General features: G+C 37.3%; 6 protein-coding genes across 9 annotated transcripts; 4 read left to right on the top strand and 2 right to left on the bottom strand.

Annotated features, from left to right (window-relative positions):
• The first annotated feature begins 3,648 nt into the window (after window positions 1–3,648).
• LOC106452167 (MADS-box protein SOC1) lies at window positions 3,649–7,165 on the top strand. Of its 4 annotated transcripts, none has more exons than XM_013894200.3 (8): window positions 3,649–3,938; window positions 4,428–4,633; window positions 5,670–5,751; window positions 5,910–5,971; window positions 6,090–6,189; window positions 6,278–6,319; window positions 6,404–6,445; window positions 6,758–7,165. In XM_013894200.3, exons 2-8 carry the CDS (start codon window positions 4,452–4,454, stop codon window positions 6,887–6,889), a joined length of 642 nt encoding a protein of 213 aa, XP_013749654.1. In that variant the 5' UTR covers window positions 3,649–3,938; window positions 4,428–4,451; the 3' UTR covers window positions 6,890–7,165. The 4 variants fall into 4 exon arrangements, with proteins under 4 accessions (XP_013749654.1, XP_048634777.1, XP_048634778.1 ...); XM_048778820.1 differs by having other exon boundaries at window positions 3,676–3,804; XM_048778821.1 differs by having other exon boundaries at window positions 3,690–3,780.
• An 806-nt stretch (window positions 7,166–7,971) lies between these two features.
• Window positions 7,972–10,900, bottom strand: LOC106452166 (UTP:RNA uridylyltransferase 1). Its single transcript, XM_013894199.3, has 6 exons — window positions 9,619–10,900; window positions 9,148–9,516; window positions 8,850–9,073; window positions 8,709–8,772; window positions 8,427–8,623; window positions 7,972–8,341 (listed from the first exon to the last, which is right to left on the bottom strand). The coding sequence occupies exons 1-6, from the start codon at window positions 10,807–10,809 to the stop codon at window positions 8,101–8,103; spliced, it is 2,286 nt and encodes a 761-aa protein (XP_013749653.1). The 5' UTR covers window positions 10,810–10,900; the 3' UTR covers window positions 7,972–8,100.
• Window positions 10,901–11,652: 752 nt separating this feature from the next.
• Window positions 11,653–14,075, bottom strand: LOC106452165 (receptor-like serine/threonine-protein kinase At2g45590). Its single transcript, XM_048778819.1, has one exon. The coding sequence runs from the start codon at window positions 13,995–13,997 to the stop codon at window positions 11,826–11,828; it is 2,172 nt and encodes a 723-aa protein (XP_048634776.1). The 5' UTR covers window positions 13,998–14,075; the 3' UTR covers window positions 11,653–11,825.
• Window positions 14,076–15,362: 1,287 nt separating this feature from the next.
• On the top strand, window positions 15,363–17,814 carry LOC106345359 (cytochrome P450 76C3-like). Its single transcript, XM_013784564.3, has 4 exons — window positions 15,363–15,824; window positions 16,389–16,911; window positions 16,987–17,265; window positions 17,344–17,814. The coding sequence occupies exons 1-4, from the start codon at window positions 15,439–15,441 to the stop codon at window positions 17,683–17,685; spliced, it is 1,530 nt and encodes a 509-aa protein (XP_013640018.1). The 5' UTR covers window positions 15,363–15,438; the 3' UTR covers window positions 17,686–17,814.
• A 16-nt stretch (window positions 17,815–17,830) lies between these two features.
• On the top strand, window positions 17,831–20,203 carry LOC106452164 (cytochrome P450 76C4). The gene is made up of 3 exons (XM_013894195.3): window positions 17,831–18,492; window positions 18,605–19,130; window positions 19,487–20,203. Exons 1-3 carry the CDS (start codon window positions 18,095–18,097, stop codon window positions 20,102–20,104), a joined length of 1,542 nt encoding a protein of 513 aa, XP_013749649.1. The 5' UTR covers window positions 17,831–18,094; the 3' UTR covers window positions 20,105–20,203.
• A 446-nt stretch (window positions 20,204–20,649) lies between these two features.
• On the top strand, window positions 20,650–24,825 carry LOC106452163 (cytochrome P450 76C2). The gene is made up of 3 exons (XM_013894194.3): window positions 20,650–21,299; window positions 23,431–23,953; window positions 24,118–24,825. Exons 1-3 carry the CDS (start codon window positions 20,905–20,907, stop codon window positions 24,727–24,729), a joined length of 1,530 nt encoding a protein of 509 aa, XP_013749648.1. The 5' UTR covers window positions 20,650–20,904; the 3' UTR covers window positions 24,730–24,825.
• Window positions 24,826–25,221: the final 396 nt, after the last annotated feature.

The following is a 25,221-nucleotide window of genomic DNA, read 5'->3' as shown; positions in this document are numbered from 1 at the left end:
CCCTCTTTATAGACATATTTGAATCCTAATCACTCACTATCCGCTGAGCACATATCTTTAATTACTTAACATTAAATTTTTATATACTATAACACAAATTACAAAAATAACAAATGTTCTACTTGGTCAATAAAATATCTATGTAATTTTATCTTACGTTTTCACATATTTTAACCGAATATTTGTGGAAAAAAAAAGCTCAGATCAGACATAAGGAGTTTCGCATGTGACTATGTGCATCGTTAAGACATGAGAGTAAGGTCCTATTACTTGATCCATATCATGATCAAAGATCATACAACTTATTAGGTGAATTTTATTGTAATTTAGTCTTCTAACTACTCAGTAACGGGTGTCTTTGCACCTGGTAATGTGGTTAAATGCACTATACCAAATCAAATCCATATATTTGAGTCTATGTAAGATCGGAGCTGAACACCAATAAAACTAGTATAAGGGACCACATGTTAAACAAAGACGGGGATACGAGATATTCGCCAAAACTACATTTCACATATAGTGCTACGGGCTTCGGTTAAAGTAAAGTATATGTGGTCTTAACTCTTGTTCATTTTCGACCAAAAAAAAAAAAAAACTCTTGTTCATTCAAACCTTATTGAACGAATGGTTTTTATTCCAGATATTTAGTTACTACGATCGTATATATTCTAGACCTTAACTCTTGTGCATAGTTTCTCAATAGTATTCGCATCCTAATTTAACCACCTAAATAGGCATATATATATATATATATGTGTGAATAAAAATAAAGAAAGAAAATTAGATTTAACCTAAAAGAGGTAAGAAAAATAGAATCATACAGTTGCTATATTCTAGAATTTATTATTTTGAGATATGCAATTTGGTGGGTCCCCGTTTAGGACCAAAGTGTGGAGCACGATTTATCTTTGAAGTTGATAAATAATCATTATATTTTTTTGTCTTTGTGTTATACTGTTATTGATTGGAGCATTAGAAAAAGTAGGATGTGCGTTTTCGTATTATCATTGGCTAATCTTTGTAACAATGACTGAACGGACGACGTTGATGTATTTCTAATATTCTACGTCCTTTTTGTTCTTCTAATTTTCTATCACCTATTATCAATTTTACAAAACAAATGCATGGTGGCTCCCATTGATCGGTGCGAAACTGCGAATGAATAAACCACAATAATACATAACAAAAGTAGGAAAGATTCTGAGAAATTTTGACCTAAAAAACGTAGGAAAGGTTATGTAAGTTACAAAAAGATTCACTTTAAAACAAAAACCTTGGACGACGATTTTCCTAATTCCTAGCTAGTACCATTCGTCGTGAATATTGATTAGTACCATTTTGGAAGTTAATTAACATCTTTAGATTCAAATTACTATGAAATTGTTACTCTAATGGTAAGTTACAATTAAAAAAATATGTGACTAAACGCATAATAGATTTTATCAATGTTTCAGTTTTAGGTTTAGGCCAAATCTCTATTGGTAAGACCATTTCTAGAAAATCGGAGCATTCCGAACTATAATTAACTTCAATCGCAATGGACGAACACGAACTAAAACGTATATGAGAATCTCTTCACTAGTCTATAGTTTTTTTTAATTGATCTCGACCAGTAAGAAGTGCTCGCATTTACTAGTCACGATTATGTTTCTGTAATCTGAATTGTTTTTGAAAAAATGCGTAAGCATGGACTCCAAACCTGGTTACACATGCCTAAACTAATGGAATCACAAAACTACAATTATATTCTCGGACCTGTCGGTAACATTTAATAAATATAAGTTGGTTAACATATTAAGTCACTAGCGAAAAGATGTTATTTTCGAAATAAATAGCCTGTGTGGTCCGGTCCTCCCTAAATAAATCTTTAGATTTCGATTAACCACTTTCTCTCCCCAAAAAGGATATTTTTTGGGGCCACTAGCTAGATAAGACGTTGATTATCTAAACCATTATTGGTTTTCTAAGTTACGTTTTCGTTTATGACTGTGGAAAATATTACAAATGTCTCTTAATTAGACACATCGCTACGTACTACACGCCATTGCCTCATTCTATTTGCAACTCAAGTAATTTGAGTAGAGGTATACGTATTTTTGGTAACCTAATGGTCAATAGCATTTTATAATGTAATTTTGTGAATAAAATACCAACAAATCATGATAAACTATATAGAATTGCAGTAGCAATTTACTAATCATTCAAGTAAAGATGTAAGGTTCTACAATAAAATTAGAAATTTTCACAAAACATTGGAATTTCCCCTAAGTAAACGTGTTTGACGTTGGACTTCTAGCAGAATAGGCTTTATATCATGGTTATGATATTCAGCTGCGTTATCGATGTATAGCAAACTTGTATTTGTTAAAAAGTAAATCCCAAAGCTGAGTGGCAAAGTCATCTTCTAGAACGAGTTCTAGCAGAATAGGCTTTATATCATGGTTATGATATTCAGCTGCGTTATCGATGTATAGCAAACTTGTATTTGTTAAAAAGTAAATCCCAAAGTTAAGGATGAACATGTATTTGAAGTGAGGTAGCTTACAATATGTGAACGTAGTAAGTACTATTAGAAGCTAGTTTTGGATTTAGATATGAATTAATTGAACTAACATTTTAAGAACATCTAATTTTTACTAGTTATTAGAGCATTCCATCTTTAATAAGAGGAAATCTCTATTAAGAGGAAGAAGTTTTTAAAAAATCATTAAAAATAATAATATAAATATTAATGGAATTATTAAAAATTTAAGACACCCTTACAATTATTTTTAGTATATCTTAATTTTTTTTTTTTAAATCACAACAATGTATATATTATTATTTCTTAAGATTGGATATTTGATATCATTATTTTCAGAGTAATTACAGTGGGACATATAAGTACGAGAGAGTGTTTGTGTCCACACTTAAAAATCTAAAATAGTTTTCTTTATAATCTTCTTAGATTCTTGGGCAGCCAATCCCATCAATATACATATTTTGAAGGGAAAAAGATGTGTGTGTAAAAATATCCATATATATCAAATATGCTTTCTTGGTCTTTCTCAAGACTTTTTTTCCAAAATAAGTAAAGGATGAGGTTTGAAGCAACCATCATATTTGCGACACATATTACTATTTGCTCAGCCTTTTTTGCTATTATTCTAATATATATTTAATACTTTTCAAAAAGAAAAAAAATGTTCTACATTATTATTTTTTAGTTCGGGGTATCTCCCACTTAAGATAAGTGAAACTCACGTATATAATTTACTTCTGCATGTTCAAGCGAGGCCTAAATCATAACATTATATCCACATGGTCACACATATTTGGTATTGTGGAATAGATTTGAACTCGAATATTTTAGGACATTTTCGACCATACTCTATTTTTTTACTCTAAAATAGAATGAAAGTGAATATGAAGTAAAAAATACTCTAATCTTACTTTATTTTTTTATTCCATAATGTAGTTTATTTCATAAGTAAAGTGATTTATATTTTGTTTGTTCATTACTCAATTATAGAATAAAAATAGAGTAGAATTGAAACATTTTTATTCCGTATTTTTTAACTCTATTTTAAAAGAAAAAAATAGAATTTTACATTGAAAATGCTCTTACTTCTCAAAGTCGGCATACCGCTAAACCAAACCAACCATGGTTGTTCCCTATTACCATAACTACATCTTGAAGAGAGGAGAGTGTGCGAGTCTTGTCTTTTGTTTCTTTTATTACACACAAATAGGTGAAACGAGGAAAGCTACTACTACTTCTTTTGGTACTTCCATAAATAGGTCTTTCCATACGCAGATAATCAAGTTTGTTCATCATCTTCTCGTCGCCTCTCCATCAATACTTATATCTATCTATTTATACATAATCGTGTTACTTAATTTCCTCTTCCGTTAATCTCCTTAAAACCTTTTAGGGTTTTAAATCCTTTTGGCCACAGGTAGATCTCTTTGTAATGATCTTTTCTACTTTTTGATTAGTCTGATGGATCTTTTTCATTTTGGTCGATTTGATGTTTTGTTTCTGGGTTTTTTTTTTGTTTTGCTTTGTTTAGGCTAAATCTGATGAAAGGTTGCATATCTTTCAATTAACCCCCATAACAAAATAAAATAAAGGCTGCATATTTCATTCATTTTAAGCAATCCATATAGATCAACTATATAAATTTGTACTTTAGATTGGTTTGGTTTTTGGGTACTTAATCATCTTATCTCTCGTTGACTTCATCAGTCTCCTTCCACCAAAAAAAAATCCCAGCAAAAAGTTTCTTTTTTCTTTTCCAAATGGATTGTTTTATGTGTGTGATTTTTTTTTTCCAAATGGATTGTTTTATGTGAGTGAATAATCTTGTTATTGAGGTGGTTTCACCCTTGATCTTATGTTCTCTGCAAGTTAAAAAGAGATCTTATATAATTTTTTTCTGTGAAAGAAAAAATTAAACAAGGAGTGAGAGATGGTGAGGGGAAAAACTCAGATGAAGAGGATAGAGAATGCAACAAGCAGACAAGTGACTTTCTCTAAACGCAGGAATGGTTTGTTGAAGAAAGCCTTTGAGCTCTCAGTGCTTTGTGATGCGGAAGTTTCTCTGATCATCTTCTCTCCTAAGGGAAAACTTTATGAATTCGCCAGCTCCAAGTACGTTTTCATATAAATCTTCTACAGAGAGAGAAATAGAGAGAGATAGAAAGTTTACAGTATGTCTTGGTTTATACATGGTTTTGTTGATTTGTTTGCTCTTTGTGGAATTACATCTCTTTAAACGTTTGCTTAGAGAGGGTGTTAAATGAGTTCTTGGTTTCTACAATGTTAAGGCTATTATTAAAGTAAAATCAAGTACACCGTCTTGTTTTAATTGTTTGAGATGTCTCTCTCTCTCTATCTGTCATATTTAGTTTGAGTTATGATAAAAGTTAAAATGCCAAAGAACTCTCTTGCAAGTACTTTTGACATGTTATATATATATTTGATTATCTCTTGTTAGAGATTATGATCACACACACGTACAACTCCTTGAGTTTGTTTACAATTATTCTTTCTTGGGTTCATTTAAGGATCATAATTATGTTGCAGTTAGCTTCCTTATGAATTGAAATGATACATAGTCTGGCGAAATTAATATTTTTCGTTATTACTTACAGCAAATAGGGTTTATCTAAGTGATGAATTAGCATATTGTTTTATCGTTCCTGATAGATAAATTACCTATGCTTCATTTCATTATCATTCCTAATATAATGCAATTAAGTTGCTTACTATGTTCCTACTGTTTTCTACCTGATTTAGGATCCATACTCAAGCCACGATCTTAGTATAGATTGTTTAGAGAATGAGAGAAACTATCTTGTAGTGTTAAGTAGAAGGGAAACCAAATTTACTTTTGATCAGATGTTTCAGACCATCTGTCCATTTGTGAAAGTACATCTTTCTCTCAACCTACTAAATAGTATATAAAGAAAAGAGACTCACATGTCTTTAATTTTCCAAAATTGGGGGTAAAAAACCCCAAATAGACAAGGCTTTTCCAAGTCATGTCATTAAGTCTTGTGATTACTTAGAGTAAGAAAGAATTTATGCTCTTGAATTGTCTGCTTTTGAGTTCCAGTTCCAGAGAATTAAATATGTTTCTTACACTGTGCTAACTTAATCTCTGATGAGTTTATGTTTTTAACAGTATGCAAGATACCATAGATCGTTATCTGACGCATACCAAGGATCGAATCAGCAACAAACCGGTTTCTGAAGAAAATATGCAGGTTAATTATGATCTTGTATACCAGTTTCTTATATAACTACTTAAGTACAAAGATCAAAATGGCTTAAGAAAAAATAATCATAGTCTGTATATAGTCTCAATGTCACTATTAGACACATTGAAAACAATCACATGCAATAACATTGTTATAACCAACAGCATTTGAAACATGAAGCAGCAAACATGATGAAGAAAATTGAACAACTTGAAGCTTCCAAACGGTACAAACATGTCATACACTTGTATCTTTGCAATTTTGCTGTTGTTAAACGTCAAACACGTCATATATATGGTAAGAGTATGATCCAATTAAGTATTTTTCATTCTTGCTTTTATTAGTAAACTCTTGGGAGAAGGCATAGGATCATGCTCGATTGAGGAGCTGCAGCAAATTGAGACCCAACTTGAGAAAAGTGTCAAATGCATTCGAGCAAGAAAGGTATATATGCATATTTATTTAGATCATCCCCATATTATTATTCTTATAAATGATTCATAATTCTAACTTAGTTGCTCATTGCTATTAGACTCAACTGTTTAAGGAACAAATTGAGCAGCTCAAGCAAAAGGTAAAGATACTCAACTGGTGGAATATTACAACTTAGTAATCTTCTTGTGTTTGCTTCTAACAAATGGAACTAAAAACTTTGCAGGAGAAAGCTCTAGCTGCAGAAAACCAGAAGCTCACTGAAAAGGTACAATACTATAAACGAATTTATCCTAAGGGTCTCAAGTTAGGGTTCCACATTTGTTTTTTTAAGTAAAAGTTTGGTTCTTTACTTTGGCTTTTTGGTTAGGAGTCATTTTTAGTAAAAGTTTGGTTCTTTATTTTGGCTTTTCGGTTAGGAGTCTTTATTTTTAATATCTTCAGTAATTACATTCGCATTATTGTAGTCCCATGATCGCCATGACCTTGGTCCTCTATGTGTTGTTAGAGCTTCTTTGCATCTATTAATTTTGTAGACAAATAAATATTTATAATTATGTCCCTTATTTTTTAATTGCAGTGGGGATCTCATGAAATCAAAGTTTGGTCGAGCAAGAACAAAGAAAGTGGAAGAGGTGACGAAGAGAGTAGTCCAAGTTCCGAAGTAGAGACAGAATTGTTCATTGGGTTGCCTTCTTCTTCAAGAAAGTGAAGAAAGCACTCTTCACACAACAGCAAAAATGCAAAAAAAAAGGGTTTAGCAGTGTATAAGGTCATGTAACAAAACTCTAAAGCTGCTTTCCTTACTGTCTTCTTTCTCTCTCATTCTCTTCTTTAAAACTCTTGTTCATGTGTTATGTATCTATGTTCTTCTACAGTTGCCTACCTAGATGTTTATATGTTTGTTGTTTATTTTCAAGTTTTGTTATCATGTATCAATTAATGCTTTTCCCTCCAAATCAGGAATACATATATATAGCTTATTATTTTTGTAGGAACAAGCACAATTAAAGATATATAAGGCATCAACATCAATATTCTCCACAAGAGTAACTAAAAAAATACTAACAAAGAACAGAAAAAATAGTAAGAAAGAATCGATCTATTGGCCAATGAATTCTTTCAACATGTTCTTTGCCAAATGGTAGATTTTTTTAGTTATTAAAATATTATTATTTAACTAAACTTGTGAATGCTAATTTAATAATATTTTGAAATTCTATCTGAGAAACTAATAACTCTCGTTGTTTCTGTTCTGAGACAGGTAAACCTCTCCTTGTTTTTGTACTATCTTGAACTTGTCTTTTGTTATACTAACGATGCTTGCTCGAATCTTATTAGCTTAGACTATTCATCTTGCCATGGTTATGATTTGACACTAAACATAGCATTATATCTAGTCACAACAAAATGTATTAGTTTGAGATTCAGTCGTTATCGCTTTACTTGTTCTTTCTGAAGCTTTTGCGTATGAATCCAAGAACGCATGGGAAGATACTGATCTTGTGATTGGTTTTGTTGATTGATAAAAGGTTGGTCAGACAATGTCTTAGCCAAACCGTAAACAACCAGACGACACTAAAACATTTCGAGATAAACTGCATTACACACACACATACCACTTTCTGTTTCTCGTCAAGTGAGGATAACACATTCATGGTTCTTCAAAACTTCGTTCAGACACATGTTATCTGTCTTTGGATCTGGTCTGGTCTATGCACTAATGTTTTAGTAAGATATGCCTTTTTTTTCCGTTTTACCGTTCTTAAAGAACAAAGCCATTTTTTTCTAATCTATAATCAAACAAATAATATTGATAAGGTCACAAGCAACAATCCAAAACAACCAAAAAAACAAAGTGGAGAGAGTGAATCTAAACATAAATATATACAAGCCACACGAACCTGATTCAATTTCTAAAACTTAATTATGACCTTGGCCATTACCATTATCATCTCCAGGAACATATGGTTCGAAAAGCTTGGCACATGGATTAGGATCCTGATGCATAATCTTAGCAGCTCGCTCGAACTCTTCCCTCAACACTCTGATACTAAACTTATCCACAACCCGACCCAGATCATGGCTCGTCTCAAACGGATCCTCTATGCATATCAAATGCCTATCGTTCCCAACTCTTCTCGTCCAGTCCTTCTCTCGCTTCCTGCAACAACAACAAAAAGATCTCATGTTATCTCTGAGACTGCTTTACAGTAACAATAAACAGAAAAGATAAACTGTGAACTTACCCAAGTATGGAACCAGTGCGGACAGATACAACGGTATTGGCATAGTCATGCCCGTAAGCCCAGTAGTTGAAAAATCCCCACACCAGCTCGGCTATGGTCTCCCTGTTACTTGATCCGAATGTACTGAGTCTTCCAACGTTATCAAAGTATGCGCACCGGATGTTATCAACCTGAACTGAGTATGTCGGCTCCATCTCCTGCACAGAGGCCAAAAACGTAAACCCTTTTCAATAAACGTTACATTACACATAAGGATATATCATAGTGTCATCATACACACACCTGTAAGCAAGGAAGAATTGGCGGGCTACGTTGTTGTAAGTAATGAATGCACATAAGAACGTACCTGCAGAAAGTTTCATACAATAAGAAAAAAAGTCTCTAATGATTATTTTGTGAAATATAGAATGTGGAGGAACTTACGCATAGCTGGAGAGTGTTCCTTGATAAGTTTCATTAACCTTTCTCGATTTCGCCCAGTGTTTGACAATGAAAGCTAATTGCCTTAAACGGCCATCTATCATCGAGTAGTCCCGCAGGAGCTTTGTGTTCACAACAGCTAGCACGTTATTGATACATATATCACACGATATCCCAGTGACAGGATCCATAAGTTTTACTATTGGAACTCTAGCTCGTGTCAGTGCCTACACAAACACATGTCTTAGATACATAGACACAAGATTCATAACCATAAGAAGAAGTAAAACATTTGTTTTACCTGAACATTCTGGAAATGATCTGATTCCAAACTATCCGCCAGCTTTAACAAAATCTCTGATTTGTTGACATCATCATCATCGATAGCAAGGCAAACATCGATGTCGCTCTTTGGAAAACCAAAGGAGTTGGCACATGACCCGTAGAGATATAGCTTTGCGTTAGGCCATTCTTTGGCGACTAGATTGTCTAGCTTGGCCATTAGCTGTTTCTGCTTCTCCAGCTCCTCTTCTGCAGGAATAAGGGACTTGTAGACAGCAATGAAAGGTGCATCATGCCTGTGGATGTCGTTTCGACATGCCATATACCTTTTTACCATTCTTAACCTTTGGCCGAGTAGCCACTGACCCCGAGTGTCCATTCTCGATTCCTGATAACAAAAACCCAAACTTAAAAACAACTCTTACATTACAAACATAAACATACTTTCTAGTCATGAGCTAACACCATCACTGAACGTTCCCAAACTTACCTTCTCGCGAGAAGTCCGGCTAGTTTTCTTCTCATCTTTGGCATCCTTGTCGTCAGTTTCATCTTCAAGCAAAACAGACTCGACAATATCTTCTCCAAAACCCTCAGTTTCACCCTCAGCAGCGCCAAACTCTACATTGCCTTCTCTCTTTCCCTTACTTAACTGTCCCAGTTCCTCTCTGTACTGACCTCCACCACGAGCTTCCTTGTTCAGCATCGAAAACGAATCCTGAGCATCAGCTGCCGATACAGAATGAAGACTTTTACCCATAGGTGGTCCAGGATGATCAACCTGCTGAGTAAGATTGAACCTTCCCTCGTCCTGGATAGATAATCTCCTTAATCTATCATTCTCAGCACTCAAATCAACAGCACTTTTATCCCATGCATTATGATGCTCTCCCTTTGCATTATCATGACTCCTCTGAGAACTACCCATCATCCCTCTACCATCATAAATTCTCTGGAAACCACCCATCATCCCTCTATCATCATGATTCCTCTGGAAACTATTCATCATCCCTCTATCATCATGATTACCCATCATCCCTCTACCCATCAGCATCCCTCTATCAGCATCCCTAGTTAACAAATCTCTATCCCATGCTCGTTGATTACTCGAGAATCCAGGAGGAGGAGGAGTAGACTTGGCACCTCTACCGTTATTCCCAATGGGACCCCAGTTTCCTCTTCCAATGCTCCCAGGATGAGAAAAGTTTGGATCTTTACTAGAATTCAAGCTCCCGTTGAGAAACCCACTTTGAGTCGCATCTCCAGAGAAAGAACCAAACACAAGCCTTTGCGGCTGCTGCTGCACCATCGAGTGATGAATACCAGCTCCATTAAACCCTAATCTATAAGCATCTTCTCCTGATAACCTCTGATTACCATCGAATTGGTTCGACGGAAAAGGGTTTTCTTGAAATTGAGGAAACCCTAAGAGATTGGGAGGCGATGAGGCGTGCGGCCAAGGAGGAGTACCGTTAGAAGCCCAATTCGAATTCAGGGTGGGACCAACGGCTGCGATTGCTGGATCGAGAGTGAACGACTGTGAAGGAGGAGGAGGAGCTGGTGGTCTGATCGGTGGACTCTGCTGGTGAGGTCTTCTGTGTAGAAGAGAGAGTAGAAACTCTCCTCCGCCGTTGTTTCCTGATGGTGGAGCTGGAGAGTCGCCGCCTCCACCTTCCGCCATTGAAGAGAGAAAGTGAGACGATTTTTGGGAAGTCGACGATCTTTCAATTTCTCAGTGTTGTGTGAACCGATCCGATCTCGTGTCTTTTATGTATTCATGATACTCTCTCCACCGTCCGATGTTTGGTTTTATATTTTTTTAAACCGGATCACAAGTAATTATTCATTAATTAATTAGGAAATCAAATATTTTTTGAACAAACAAAAAAAGGAAATCATATACATCAATTTTCTTTGAATTTAAATAAAGTTTTTTTTTTAATGGTACAGAACATTGCCTTAAACCGGTTGAAAACCGATCTGTAACTAAACCACACTACAAGTTCAATATGACAAGCAGTTCTTAACCCCTTTGCTGCAGAGTTGATGAGAGGGTTTTGGGTTTATCCTCATGACTAGCTGTTCCCTTGTGTAAGCAAGCATCTTCAGCTATTTTTAGATTATTACAGGAAGAAGGAATGTGTTTGGCAACAATTGTGGAATGCAAACATGACAATTATGGGAGGTTATCTTAAGAATACTCACCAACCTTTCTTCTTCACCTCTGTTCTTGCTCTATGTTGTGTTGTGTCCTCTCATCTCTACCATTGTAAAATAAAATCTCTAGTTCGCAATCTTATTATACAAAAGCATATGACTCAGTGACCAGAGTTCTAGTTCCAGGAAACACCAATGTTATATTTTTATTAAGCTCAGTGGCGATGCACTCTGTTTGAATCAATCCCATGCCCACAATATCTTTCTGCATTTACTTTCGTTACTTCTTATTATTCTCTTTTCTTCACTTATAGGTTCTCGTTTGTGCATAGATTCAACATATTTCTAGCTCAAATGGTTAAAAAGGTGGTCTGAATAATAGATTCTGCATTAGTAGTTGAAATAGTCTTGCAATGACATACTAATCTTCATAACACTATTAGCAAGAATCTAATGTTATGGAATTAAACAGCTTCTACAACTAGCAATTGGTTTAGTGTTTTTGAACCAGACAAATCTACACTTGTTTGAGGCTCATCTTCACCGTGCTTTCTTCCTTGACTTAAATGGAAACCCCATAGGCGGAGACGGCGAGAACTCAAACGGCAAATGCGGTGGCTCAGACGCGCCGGTAAGCATCTCAACAATCTCCTTCATCGTCGGTCTCTTAACCGGAGATCTTTGCAGACAAAGCAACGCAATAGTAACACAAAGAACCGCTTGCTCCTTCTCCAAAGAATGTATAGACTTATCAACCAACTCCAATAAGTTACCATGACAAGCCAACTGCTTAGCCCATGATATCAGATTAGCCCTCTCGAACTCCGACATAGGCGACGCGGTCACCTGCAACGGCCGTCTCCCGGAGACAAGAACCAAGAGCAGAACCCCGAAACTGTAGACATCGCATTTCTCAGACAACACACCTCCACCACATTCCGGTGCAATGTAGCACACCGTGCCTCTCATGCTCGGTGTGCTGCTTACTCCACCGCTCTTCTGAACATTCACATCACACCATAGACCAGAATCTTGACTTTGTTTTTTAACTGATTTTAAATCTCCGCTTAACCCATCTACCCACCAGTCTATACTATTCCTCTTTTTCCTCTTGGTAGGATTATGAGACTGTTCATCATCATTGTCTCTGTGAAACCAAGATTCAATGCTTGAGATTGAGCTTAACCCTCTTTTCTTTTTCTTCTTCCTCTTCTTTCGAGTTAACTCCTCGCAAAACTCTTCCTTCCACCACTCTCTAGGCTTCCTCTTCTTCTTCTTCTTCTTAGAGATTGATGACGATGCTGACCCATCACCGTTTTTGATCCACTCCTTGTTGTCTTTCTTAATCTCACTCCCAATCCACTCCATCACATAGTCTTTCACACTCCCTGACTCAACCACTCGTCTGCTTCCACCGTTGTTGTCTTGTTTCCACCACCAATCTCTCCTCGAGCCCACCTTTTGCTTCCCACCACTCTCCACACTCATTTTCTCCGGTGATTCTCCTCCCGGAGACGTAACAGCACAGTTCTCCGGCGAGGGTATCAATGCCTGTCCCGGAGACGCCGTCAAGACGCTAACAGCACAATTCTCCGGCGAGGGTATCAATGGCGCTCCCGGAGACGCCGTCAAGACGCTAACAGCACAATTCTCCGGCGACTGTATCAATCCCCCTCCCGGAGACGCCGTGCAAACGCTGCTTCCGCAACCATTCTCCGTCGCCGGAGACGTTACAGCACAGTTCTCCGGCGAGGGTATCAATGCCGGTCCCGGAGACGCCGTGAAAACGCTACTTCCACAATTCTCCGGCGAAACCACCGATCCCACCCCCGGAGAAGCTCCAATCCCATTCTCCGGCGAGAAACTCACGGCGTTGCCCTCTTCGAACAGAGTAATAACACTCTCACACTCCTCGAGAATCGACCCGTTATCATCTTCCTTTCTCTTCCCGTCATCATCATCTTCCTCAATAAGGATCCTAGTCTCGTCCCCACCACCACTCACCAAAGCCAAAGACTCAGACTTTACCCTCGCCAGACCAAAATCTCCTATCTTTGCCTTGAAATCGGAATCCAGAAGAACATTACTCGGCTTCACATCGCCGTGAATGATCGGCGGATCACACCGGTGGTGAAGAAACTCAATCCCCTTAGCTACATCCGTCGCAATCTCAAACCTTTTCCTCCAATCCATAAGCTCCTCGCACTTGAGAGCCCCAAGAAGCGCCTCCTGCAAGCTCCGGTTAGGCATGAGCTCGTAGACGAGCACGAGCCTCCGGTTACGCCGATCGGAGGAGAATCCGAGGAGGGAGACGACGTGGGGCGAGGCGGTGAGGTGAGAGGAGAGAGAGAGCTCGTTGTGAAACTCGCGCTCGCCTTGTAAGGCCCCGGCGGAGGAGTCCATGACTTTGACGGCGAGGGAGGTTCCGTTAGGGAGATCGGCTTTGTAGACGGTGCCGAACCCGCCGTGGCCGAGCTGGGAGGAGTCGGAGAAGGAGTTCGTCGCGCGGCGGAGCTGGGAGTAGGAGAAGCGGCGGCATTGGTAGTGCTGAGGAGAGGCATCCGAGGGAGCGGTGCGGTTACGGGAGAGTTTCCGGTAGAGGAGGATGGTTAGGAGGACGAGTAAGGCTCCGGTTAAGGCGAGGGAACCGGTTAGGATAACCGGAAGCGTCTGGAAACGGTTATGAACCGGCGGAGAGGGGGGTGATGGCATTTTGGGAAGATTTGAGAAGAAGTTTTGGATTCATTCCATAGAAGAAGAAGGTGATAAGGGGAAAAGCGCGTGACGGTGAGATTCACGAGGGTTTTCGGGTTTTTAGTTTGAAAGGGTCCCACAGTGGACCTAATGAGATTTAATTGGGGGGAAGTGATGGTGAAGTCAACCTCACTCGCCCTCACGCGCATGCCTCATGTGAGTGTGGTTTAGAGCTAACTGGTGATTAAAGAACAAGAAGTTGTTGTTCTATTGACAAAGCCATGTGATAATGTTTGAATAATTTTGAGTACTTATCCTACAAAACTATAATAATTTAGATTATTAGATCAAAAAGAAATTATCTACACAGAAGCTAGATATTTTATAGCTATTTTTGTATAATCATAGATTTTTTTTTTAATTCTATGGATCTGTTCCTTTTTATATGCAAACGTGCTAGTGACGTCAGAGAAAAGAGGCAATGTTCTGGTCGCTTTTTGTGGTGATGAGATTTTGACCTTTTCAGATTTTCGCCTTTTATCGCTTTGGTCTTACTCTTGTTGGATTTTCGCTTTGTTTGTTTTGGTTTTTAACTTTTTACCCAATTTTTTGAACCAAAATACAAGTCACTAGGTGTAATTAGGGGTTTGACTTTGGTAACATAACTTGAAAAGGGAATCTATAAAAAGTGGCAAAAAGAAAAGAGACAACACACAAAGCTTTTTCAGGTTATTGCAGATTCAGATTAGTCTTTTTACTTTTTTCTAAAAGAGAATCGAGATTAGAGAAGAAGAAGAAGTGATTGAGTAAAGTAATAGAAATGTTCATGTGAGTTCCACTACTTAACCCCTTTTTTTCTTAAAAAGAAAAATTAAAAATTATTCAACACTACTATACGGAGCGTTACAGCCAACACTTGTCGGGGCCCGTGACCTTGGCCCTCCAACTCTCCACCACCGTTACATAAATTAAAAGTTACTATAAGTTTATAATGTTCTATTATCTTTTCATAATTTTTTGTTTATGTTCCACAGAATCATCCAAGAATTAACACTAACTGTTGCTAAAAAAAAAGGAACAACCATTTGATTCAAGGTTATTTACTAGATAATCAATTTTTATTTTATACTTCAGGTTGAACATCAAGCTCTCCATGGTTGTATGATTCTACATGGTTTCTGAAACAAAATTTCCACGTGCCATGTAAGACCCATTGACAAATATGGACGTTTATATCGCACGACAAGTATATAATGAGTCGATCGGTCCACCAAGAATTTGAAATGTGTCTTGATTTCTTTAAGAGTTACAACCATGTACGTGACAGTTTTACGGACGTGTGATTATCTTGAAAGGAGATATAGTTTGTTCACTATATACATATATAAGATATGCACAATATTAAGTTTGTTTTTATTGTAAAGAAAAAGGAAGGAAAACAAATCGCCCGTGAGCTAATATGTGCGTTCTGTCTCTGCTCCTATGTTTAGTCTTACCATGCCTCCTTTTCTTTTTCTTCTTCGTAAAAACGAGAAGCAATTCTGGCGGAAGTGGTCGAGCCACACTTCCACCGGGTCCTCCAAAGCTGCCAGTGGTTGGAAACATATTCCAAGTCGGATACAGTCCCCACCGTTCGCTCACTGCTCTGTCGAAAATCTATGGACCAATAATGGGTCTAAAACTTGGAAGTTTAACTACCATAGTCATATCTTCACCAGAGGCAGCAAAAGAGGCACTAAAGACACAAGACCATCATTTATCTTCCCGAACCTTTAATGATCCGGTTCGAGTCTTTGACCACCATGAATATTCTTTTGCATGGGGTCCTCCCTCAGCTCGTTGGAGGTAATCTTTGTTTCATTTTATTCAATTTGAGTATGAACTTGATCAAGCCTCCTTAGCAAGTAGGATCCTTATTCAAAGAGTGAGGAGGCATCCCGTAGTATAATAGAAATTTAATAATCATCTATTTTATTGGCTTGCATGGGGTAATTTGGTGTATGTAAGGATAAGGTGATCATCCTGATCTTAGGATTTGTAGTTATTCAAATAATTACACAACTAATGAAAACAAACTATATAGAAGAATATTCACCACAATTTGTTTTTCTCTATTTTACGCTTTAAAGAGTCCGAATTCACAACCGAACTCTAGATTGTAACACATGGACGACACTAACACATATCACATAGTTTGGTTTTACGTTTATGTTCGTTTTCTCAAACCATATTTTAGTATTTTAATATTGTTTTTGTCTTTATAAATTGTAGACGTAAGTTATATAATTTTTTAAGAATATTTTTTGTTCAAATGAACTTCGTTGAAAGCACAAAATTAACGGAAATCACCATACTTAAATTTGTTAAATATACACATGACATGACTATATGTAGGCTATATCATTTCAGGTTTCTAAGGAAAATAACAACAATGCATTTGCTATCAACGCAACGCCTAAACGCCATGGAGCCTCTAAGGATGAAGAAAGTGGAGGAACTCATGAGTTTCATTAACAAATGTTGTGAGAGAGAAGAAGCTGTTGACATAGCTCGTGCTTTTTTCGTCACAGCTCTCAATATCATCTCAAATGCTTTGTTTTCCACTGATTTCGCGACCCATGATTCCAAGTCATCTCACGAGTACCACAACACTGTGATTAGCTTAATGTACGTCACGGGAAAACCCAACGTCGGAGATTATTTCCCGTTTCTTAGGTTTCTTGATCTACAAGGCACCCGTAAAGAAGCAACTCTTTGCACACAGAGATTATTCAACGTTTTTCAAGAATTCATCATTGCTCGGATGGCCAAGAGATCATCTCAGACAGAGCGTAAAGATGTTTCTAGCTTCGATATGCTAGATACCCTTCTTGATCTTACACAGGAAAACAAAGCAGAACTGAGTTTGAATGATATCAAACACTTTCTTCAAGTAAGTCTTGATAATTAATAAGATAAATGTAAAAGTACTTAGCTTATTAACTAATAACTATACATATATATGTAGGACTTATTTACCGCGGGTACAGACACAAACTCTAGTACAATGGAATGGGTAATGTCAGAGCTAATCCGTAACCCGGAGAAAATGGTCAAAGCTCAGAGTGAGATACGGCAGGTGATTGGTGAAAACGGTGTCGTTCAAGAATCTGATATCCCCAGGCTTCCTTACTTGCAAGCAGTTCTGAAAGAGACTCTTCGTTTGCATCCAGCAGCTCCTTTGATCCCTAGAAAATCAGAATCAGATGTCCACATCTTTGGTTTCCTCATTCCTAAAAACGCCTCGGTATATCACATCATATCATGTGAAAACACACTACGTATAACTAACTTGGGAAGCACGTTAACCTAATTTCTTTTTTAGGTTTTGGTGAACGTCTGGGCGATAGGACGAGACTCGAGTGTATGGGAGAATCCGATGAGGTTTGAACCAGAAAGGTTCTTGTTACGAGAAATCGATGTGAAAGGCAAAGATTTTGAGCTGATACCGTTTGGAGCGGGACGAAGAATGTGTCCAGGAATGTCAATGGCTCTTAGAACAATGTCTTTGGTGCTTGCCTCTCTTCTCTACTCCTTTGACTGGAAGGCTCAAAAGGGTGTCGTTGCTGAAAACATGGACATGACTGATGCCTTCGGTGTTACCTTACGGAAGGCCAAGCCTCTACGTGCCGTACCCACCAAAAGATCTGTGCGGTCGTCTTTATAAGTGTTCTTAATCTCGTATATAGATAATTTTGTTCTGTTGTACTCATCCCAATAATGTCATGTTGAATGTCTCTTGTTTGTATTCTTGTACGACGTTTGCAAAAATTATATCAAAATTAAGCTAGTAGTGCAAATACACACATGTATATGGTTTGCGGAGTACCAAACAAAGTTGATTTACTCGCAATTAAATCGTTTTGACATTTTACGACAAGAGGAGTCCACTTGTATCAATTCGGATCTAACCACCGGAACGATGATTTTGGACCATACATAAACATCGATAGATCTTTCTGAAATTTATGTTTTTTTTATTCTTTATCGACAACGTTTGTTATTTACACTAATATATTTAAATGCGTTGAAGCTTGATGTTTCATTTCAACGAAAATATCAGTTGACAAAAATAAATGGACATCATGTTAGGAAAAACTCTGTTCCTCTTAGGTTGCTTTATCTTATCATGTTTCTTTATCATCTCAACCACAAGATCCAGACGAAGGAAATCTCTTACAGCAGCTGCGACTCCTCCAGGGCCTCCACGGCAACTCATCATCGGAAACATTAACCTTGTTGGAAAGGATCCACACCGCTCATTTGCGGACCTCTCAAAAACATATGGACCAGTCATGAGTCTTAAGCTTGGATTTTTAAACACAGTGGTCATAACTTCACCAGAAGCTGCAAGAGAAGTCTTAAGAACACACGACCAAGTCTTGTCTAACCGTGGCTCCAATAACTCGATAAATTCCATCAACCACCAAGAGTTTTCCCTTGTCTGGGCTCCTTCATCCTCGCTTCGTTGGAGGTATAGTTAATATGATCACTTTCCATTTTAATTATTCATTTTCTATGGTTTTATTTGACTAATAATGGGTGGTGGTTATCTTGTCTATATATGTTGATGTCTTGTTTTTTAGACTACTGAGAAAACTGTCAGCGACTCTGCTCTTCTCACCGCAGCGTATGGAAGCCACCAAAGCGTTGAGGATGAAAAAGGTGAAAGATCTTATAAGCTTTATGAGTGAAAGCAGCGAGAGAGAAGAAGCTGTCGACATTTCTCATGCATTATTCACCACAACTCTTAATATCATTTCGAATATTCTGTTTTCGGTCGACCTCGGTAGCTATGACCCATTGAAAGAGTTGAATGGGTTTAAAGACACGGTAATTGGTGTCATGGAAGCTATTGGAAACCCAGATGCTGCTAACTACTTTCCATTTCTTCGGTTTCTTGATCTGCAAGGTAATAGCAAGAAGATGAAAGACAATATCGAGAGATTGTTTAAGGTTTTCCGTGGGTTTATCGATGCTAAAATAGCAGAACAATCATTGCGGAATAACCCTAAAGATGTCACAGACAGTGATTTCGTGGATGCGCTTCTTCATCTTACCGAAGGAGATGGAGCAGAGCTCAACACTAATGATATCGAACACTTTCTCTCAGTAAGTCTTACCATATTGCATACTCCCTCTAATTTAAATGATTGATGTATTAGCTTATGTGTTTATTTAAAAATTAATGCTGTAGAATTTAAATAGTGCATTTAATTTTATAATAAAATATAAATATAAAAATAAGTGATTAAATTTTATTAGAAAACACATTAAACATTAAACTACATTAAAATAAAAATAGAAAGTAATGGATAAACAGCGTATTTAATTTTTCTTAATTTGTGTAAATATATGAAACATCAATCTTTTGAATATATAGAGTATTTTTAAGTCATATGAATGATTATAAAACGGACAGAACTATAAACTTAGACAATAATGGATCATATGTACTCATGTATCAGGACCTGTTCACGGCAGGCGCGGATACTAGCTCTAGTACCGTTGAGTGGGCAATGGCAGAGTTACTTAGTAACCCTAAAACGATGGAGAAAGCTCAGGCGGAGATTGATCATGTGATAGGCCAAAAGGGTATTGTTCAAGAGTCTGATATATCAGAATTGCCATATTTACAAGCGGTTGTGAAGGAAACTTTCCGGATGCACCCGGCTGCTCCGCTGCTCGTCCCTAGAAAAGCTGAAGCTGATGTGGAGGTTCTTGGATTTATGGTGCCTAAAGACACTCAAGTTTTGGTGAACGTGTGGGCCATAGGACGAGACCCGAGCGTGTGGAAGAATCCGACCCGATTCGAGCCAGAAAGGTTTTTGGGGAAAGAGACAGATGTGAAAGGTAGAGATTATGAACTTACACCGTTTGGAGGCGGACGGAGAATTTGTCCGGGATTGCCTTTGGCTGTGAAGACTGTGAATCTCATGCTTGCTTCTCTTCTTTATTCCTTTGACTGGAAGCTTCCAAACGGCATCAATCCTGAGGACTTGGACATGGACGAGACATTTGGTCTCACATTGCATAAGACCAACCCGTTACATGCCATTCCCATCAAGAAGCGGCCCATTAATTAACCATTGTGGTACACGTGTGTTTCGTAAGTACGAATATAGTTTCACACTCGAATAATTTTGGACCTTATGATTTTAAATAAACACAAATAATCTCAAGTACTCTTTTTTTTTTTGAAACCCAACTTCCATTCATTAGATAAATAAACTTAGGTGGGAGCCATGGCCCCTCTCCATAAACATTCAAACTCTGTTTTTTTTCTCTCGAAATCTCAACTACTCTATTGTATGATTTTCTTTCCTTGACTACGTGATCCATGTGAACCATATTTTATTTTCAGAGAATATTCATAAAAAGTAAATTGTTATCTTGTTCTACACCCTTTTTATTGTACATATATAATTCAGCCAATAAAATACACTTAAATATAACTGTTAAAGTACACCAAATAGATTAATTTACATGGAAATTTGAGAGGGGGGGGGGGGTGGGGTGGACCCAAACATTGTTGTAAAGTAGAATAGCGGAACATGTTAGAGGCAAATAAAATTGACATTGTAAAAGTTAGAGATTGAGTTGTTTAGCTCAAACTTTTTGCTCTTTTAAAACACGACCGTTTACAATGAGCCAAGTTTTAGGTATATACGTATCTCTTGTGATTGGTCGCTAGTAGTTTGATTTTTTCAAAAATGACGGGTTTTGACATATGGTGACAAATGTCAGATCCCCTCACCGAAACGATGGATTTGGACCATAAATACAGAGTTTGTAGAAATATTTGCTTGTTGCACACTAATATATAATTAAATGGTTAGAAGCATGATGTTTCATTTCAAGAAAAATATCATTTGAGAAAAAAAGGATGGAGTTCATCTTAGGACAAGCTCTGTTCCTCCTCTTTTGCTTTATCTTATCATGTTTTCTTATCATCTGTACAACAAGATCAAGAAGGAAATCTTTTGAGGCCGCGGCTACGCCTCCTGGACCTCCACGACTACCTATCATCGGAAACATTCACCTTGTCGGTAAAAACCCACACCATTCATTTGCCAACCTCTCAAAAACTTATGGACCAGTAATGAGTCTTAAGTTTGGAAGCTTAAACACAGTAATCATAACTTCGCCAGAAGCTGCAAAAGAGGTTTTAAGAACACATGACCAAGTCTTGTCTTGGCGCAGCTCCACTAACTCGATACGTTCCATCAATCACCACGAGGTTTCCGTTGTCTGGCTCCCTCCATCGTCGGCTCGTTGGAGGTATAATTAATATCAACTTTTATTTATCAGGTTTTTATTTTCTCAAAAATATGTCAATTTTGTTAGGAGTAATCCAGAATTACCCCTAGAATATTTTTTTGTAGTTATTAAGAAAATTATTATATTTGTGTATAAGTAAGATTTTTTTTTTTGACCAAATGTATAAGTAAGATTTCTTATTCTATTATGTGTAAGAAATTTGCTAGACAAATAATGAATTTTGTATAAATTAGATTAAAACCTAATGAATAACCTAGAGAAAGTACTCTAAATTTATCATGGTAATAACTTTCCTAATAACTAATAAATTTTGCATCATTATAACAATCACAGAGTTCTATGCCAGTTAAGTCATTCGGCGATTAAGTTTAATAACTAAAATACAATAAAACTTATATTCTTCTCTGTATATATATATATATATGTCCTGTTCGTTTGTACATCTGGAAAATGCATCCAGATGGTCCATCTAGATGTATCATCCAGATGCTTCATCTGGGTGTTGTTCGTTTCTTCATTTCGTTCATGCATCCAGATGAATCATCTGAATGCAACTATGTTCGTTTGCTTTTCATTTTTTAACTTCCATCTGCATCCAGGAGGACTTGTTAATAAAATGACTAAAATATAACTTTTTACGTTTCAACGGAAAAATAGCATTTTTACGGTTTTGGCCGAAAATATTTTTGCGGTTTTTGAGGAAATATGTGTGTTTTCGCGAAAAAGTGCATTTTTATGGTTTTGGCGAAAAAATATGTTTTATGGGTTTGGCAGAAAAATACGTTTTTGCGGTTTGGACGGAAAAAGTGTGTTTTGAAGTTTTGGCGCAAAAAGTGTTTTTGACGGGAAAAGTTTTTTTTCACGATTTTAGCGGGAAAAGTTATTTTTGCGGTTTTGGCGGGAAAATATACTTTTCCGGTTTTGGCGGGAAAATACATTTTTCCGGTTTTGGCGGGAAAATACATTTTTCCGGTTTTGGCGGGAAAATGCGCTTTTCCGGTTTTGGCGGAAAAATACATTTTCCGGTTTTGGCGGGAAAATACGTTTTTTCGGTTTTGGCGGGAAAATAAGTTTTTTTTTTGGGTTTGGCGGGAAAACACATTTTTCCGGTTTTGGCGGGAAAATGTGTTTTCCGGTTTTGGTGGAAAAATTCAGTTTTCTGGTTTTGGCAGAAAAATTCCGTTTTCCAATTTTGGCGGGAAAATTCTGTTTTCCGGTTTTGGCGGGAAAATTGTGTTTTTTTTTGGTTTTGGCGAGAAAATTGTGTATTTTGGTTTTGGCGGAAAATTTGTGTTTTTCGGTTTTGGCGGGAAAATTGTGTTTTTCAATTTTGGCGGAAAAATGTGTTTTTTCGGTTTTGGTGGGAAAATTCTGTTTTCTGGTTTTGGTGGGAAAATTCCATTTTTCAGTTTTGGGAGGAAAATTCCATTTTTCGGTTTTGGCGAGAAAATTGTGTTTTTCGGTTTTGGCGAAAAAATGCGTTTTTTTGTTTTGGCGAGAAAATGCGTTGTTTCCGGTTTTGGTAGGAATATGCGTTTTTTGGGTTTTGGTCGAAAAATGTGGTTTTACTGGTTTAGCCGAAAAAATGTGTTTTAATGAAACATGTGTGTTTTATATTTTTTGCGGAAAAATGCATCTTGCGGTTTTGGCGGAAAAGTGTGTTTTTCCGTTTTTGCGAGAAAATGTATTTTTTGGTTATAGTGGAAAAAAGTATATGCAAAAAAATTGAATTTACGGTTTGAAAATAATATTTTGATTTTAAAAGGTCATTTGTCATTTTAGACTGAACTAAATGCATCTGCATCCAGATGCACCATCAAGACTCACCTTCATTTGGGTGAGAATTTGAGATGAATTTTTAAAAATTCAGCTGGGTGATCCATCTGGATGTAGCATTATAATGCACTAAACGAACATCAATTTGCATCTTCACCCAGATGGATCAGCTGGGTGAGCAAACGAACAGGGCCATATATTTTTTTTTGAATTTATCTGATTACGTCGAATCTGTACATCTAATAAAACATGCGATTCAATTCTGCATTTTATGCGATTACGTAATATTAATCCAAAAGCAGTGGTCTAATAAGTGGTTGTCTCTGTTTTTTTGTTGTTGTTGTTGTTTCCTAAGGCTGCTGAGGAAACTGTCGGTAACTCTACTGTTCTCTCCGCAGCGTATCGAAGCCACAAAAGCCTTGAGGTTGAACAAAGTGAAGGAGCTTGTGAGCTTCATGAATGAAAGCAGCGAGAGAGATGAACCTGTTGATATTTCTCGTGCATCATTCATCACAGCTCTTAATATCATATCCAACATTCTGTTTTCTGTCGATCTCGGTAGCTACGACTTGAAGAAGTCCAATGAGTTTCAGGACGCGGTGATCGGTGTCATGGAAGCTATCGGAAATCCAGACGCTGCTAACTACTTTCCGTTTTTGGCGTTTCTTGACATGCAAGGTAATAGGAAGGCCATGAAGGTTGCCTCAGAAAAGTTGTTTAGGGTTTTCCGTGGGTTCATCGATGCAAAAATAGCAAAAAGATCATTAAGGAATAGCCGTGAAAATGTATCCACCCACGATTTCGTGGATGCGCTTCTCGACCTCACAAAAGAAGATGAAGTAGAGCTCAACACTAACGATTTTGTACACCTTCTCTTGGTAAGTTTTACCATGTTGCATACGCTAGAATCATATGATTCGAGATTCAAAATGAAGCAGACAAAAAAATGCGTGAGGGGCTCTACTAGTACGCCTAAACAAGGCCTAGGAGTACATATATCTATTTTTACAAAAATAATAGATCATTTGTATTTATATTTCAGGACCTGTTTGGAGCGGGCACAGACACAAACTCTAGTACCGTGGAATGGGCAATGGCAGAGTTACTTCGAAGCCCTAAAACAATGGCAAGAGCTCAAGCTGAGATCGATCGTGTGATTGGTCAAAAAGGGTTTGTTGAAGAGTCTGATATCTCTGAACTGTCGTATCTACAAGCGGTTGTGAAGGAAGTGTTCCGGTTACATCCAGCTGCTCCCTTACTTGTCCCACGAAAAGCAGAATCAGATGTAGAGGTTCTAGGGTTCAAGGTGCCTAAAGACACTCAAGTTTTGGTGAACGTGTGGGCCATAGGACGAGACCCAAGCGTGTGGAAGAATCCAACCCGGTTTGAACCAGAAAGGTTTTTAGGTAAAGAGACTGATGTGAGAGGTAGGGATTATGAGCTGACACCGTTTGGAGCCGGAAGAAGAATCTGTCCAGGATTGCCTTTGGCTGTGAAGATAGTGCCTCTCATGCTTGCTTCGCTTCTCTATTCTTTTGACTGGAAGCTTCCAAACGGCGTCGCTTCAGAGGACTTGGACATGGACGAGACCTTTGGTCTCACATTGCATAAGACCAACCCGTTACATGCTGTTCCCGTCAGGAAACGCCATTAGTTAGCCATTGTAGTATATATTTCTTTTATAGGTATGAATAAAGTTTCACGAACCGAATAAGTTTGACCTTGTGGGGTTATATCTCAAGGCCTATCAGTGATTTTTTTCTTTTTTGAATAAATGACAAATTTATTTAACTCAAAAGAAAGAATCATCATTCCCATTCCTCTGTAATTGGATCAAAAGGACTGAAAGAATTATCTTGACGCAAACCGTAGAATCACTGCATTGTCAGTGAATTTTCATTATTGTGATTAATGTCTTTTTTCTACACCATTTTTTGTTTCTTAATACACATACATATACACTAGTTTCTCCCATCAATTCATAACCTACTTATCTTTGACTAAACCTTCATATTAATGAGAAATCTTTATCTTCTTCACTATGATTAGAGTTTGAGTTGACTCCATTAATCATTTGAGTTTCTTTAAAGGAACGGTAGCAATGAGAAATGTGTGGGAAACCAATTAGAACCAAAGGAGAAAAATA

Source organism: Brassica napus, chromosome A4 (genome assembly GCF_020379485.1).
Source record: "Brassica napus cultivar Da-Ae chromosome A4, Da-Ae, whole genome shotgun sequence".
Lineage (NCBI taxonomy): Eukaryota > Viridiplantae > Streptophyta > Magnoliopsida > Brassicales > Brassicaceae > Brassica > Brassica napus.
Note: the sequence above shows the minus strand (reverse complement) of the source record. Positions and strands in the feature narration are given on the sequence as shown.

Excerpts from the sequence above, each read along its gene's own strand:
- LOC106452167 (XM_013894200.3), top strand. The coding sequence starts at position 4,452 with ATGGTGAGGGGAAAAACTCAGATGAAGAGGATAGAGAATGCAACAAGC. Across the intron at positions 5,972-6,089 it reads CAACTTGAAGCTTCCAAACG|TAAACTCTTGGGAGAAGGCA; the intron begins GTACAAACATGT and ends TGCTTTTATTAG. Across the intron at positions 6,190-6,277 it reads AATGCATTCGAGCAAGAAAG|ACTCAACTGTTTAAGGAACA; the intron begins GTATATATGCAT and ends CATTGCTATTAG.
- LOC106452166 (XM_013894199.3), bottom strand. The coding sequence starts at position 10,809 with ATGGCGGAAGGTGGAGGCGGCGACTCTCCAGCTCCACCATCAGGAAAC. Across the intron at positions 9,517-9,618 it reads GCCGGACTTCTCGCGAGAAG|GAATCGAGAATGGACACTCG; the intron begins GTAAGTTTGGGA and ends TTTTGTTATCAG. Across the intron at positions 8,773-8,849 it reads GGAACACTCTCCAGCTATGC|GTACGTTCTTATGTGCATTC; the intron begins GTAAGTTCCTCC and ends AACTTTCTGCAG.
- LOC106452165 (XM_048778819.1), bottom strand. The coding sequence starts at position 13,997 with ATGCCATCACCCCCCTCTCCGCCGGTTCATAACCGTTTCCAGACGCTT.
- LOC106345359 (XM_013784564.3), top strand. The coding sequence starts at position 15,439 with ATGTGCGTTCTGTCTCTGCTCCTATGTTTAGTCTTACCATGCCTCCTT. Across the intron at positions 15,825-16,388 it reads CCTCCCTCAGCTCGTTGGAG|GTTTCTAAGGAAAATAACAA; the intron begins GTAATCTTTGTT and ends ATATCATTTCAG. Across the intron at positions 17,266-17,343 it reads TCATTCCTAAAAACGCCTCG|GTTTTGGTGAACGTCTGGGC; the intron begins GTATATCACATC and ends TTTCTTTTTTAG.
- LOC106452164 (XM_013894195.3), top strand. The coding sequence starts at position 18,095 with ATGGACATCATGTTAGGAAAAACTCTGTTCCTCTTAGGTTGCTTTATC. Across the intron at positions 18,493-18,604 it reads TCATCCTCGCTTCGTTGGAG|ACTACTGAGAAAACTGTCAG; the intron begins GTATAGTTAATA and ends CTTGTTTTTTAG. Across the intron at positions 19,131-19,486 it reads ATATCGAACACTTTCTCTCA|GACCTGTTCACGGCAGGCGC; the intron begins GTAAGTCTTACC and ends CTCATGTATCAG.
- LOC106452163 (XM_013894194.3), top strand. The coding sequence starts at position 20,905 with ATGGAGTTCATCTTAGGACAAGCTCTGTTCCTCCTCTTTTGCTTTATC. Across the intron at positions 21,300-23,430 it reads CCATCGTCGGCTCGTTGGAG|GCTGCTGAGGAAACTGTCGG; the intron begins GTATAATTAATA and ends TTGTTTCCTAAG. Across the intron at positions 23,954-24,117 it reads ATTTTGTACACCTTCTCTTG|GACCTGTTTGGAGCGGGCAC; the intron begins GTAAGTTTTACC and ends TTTATATTTCAG.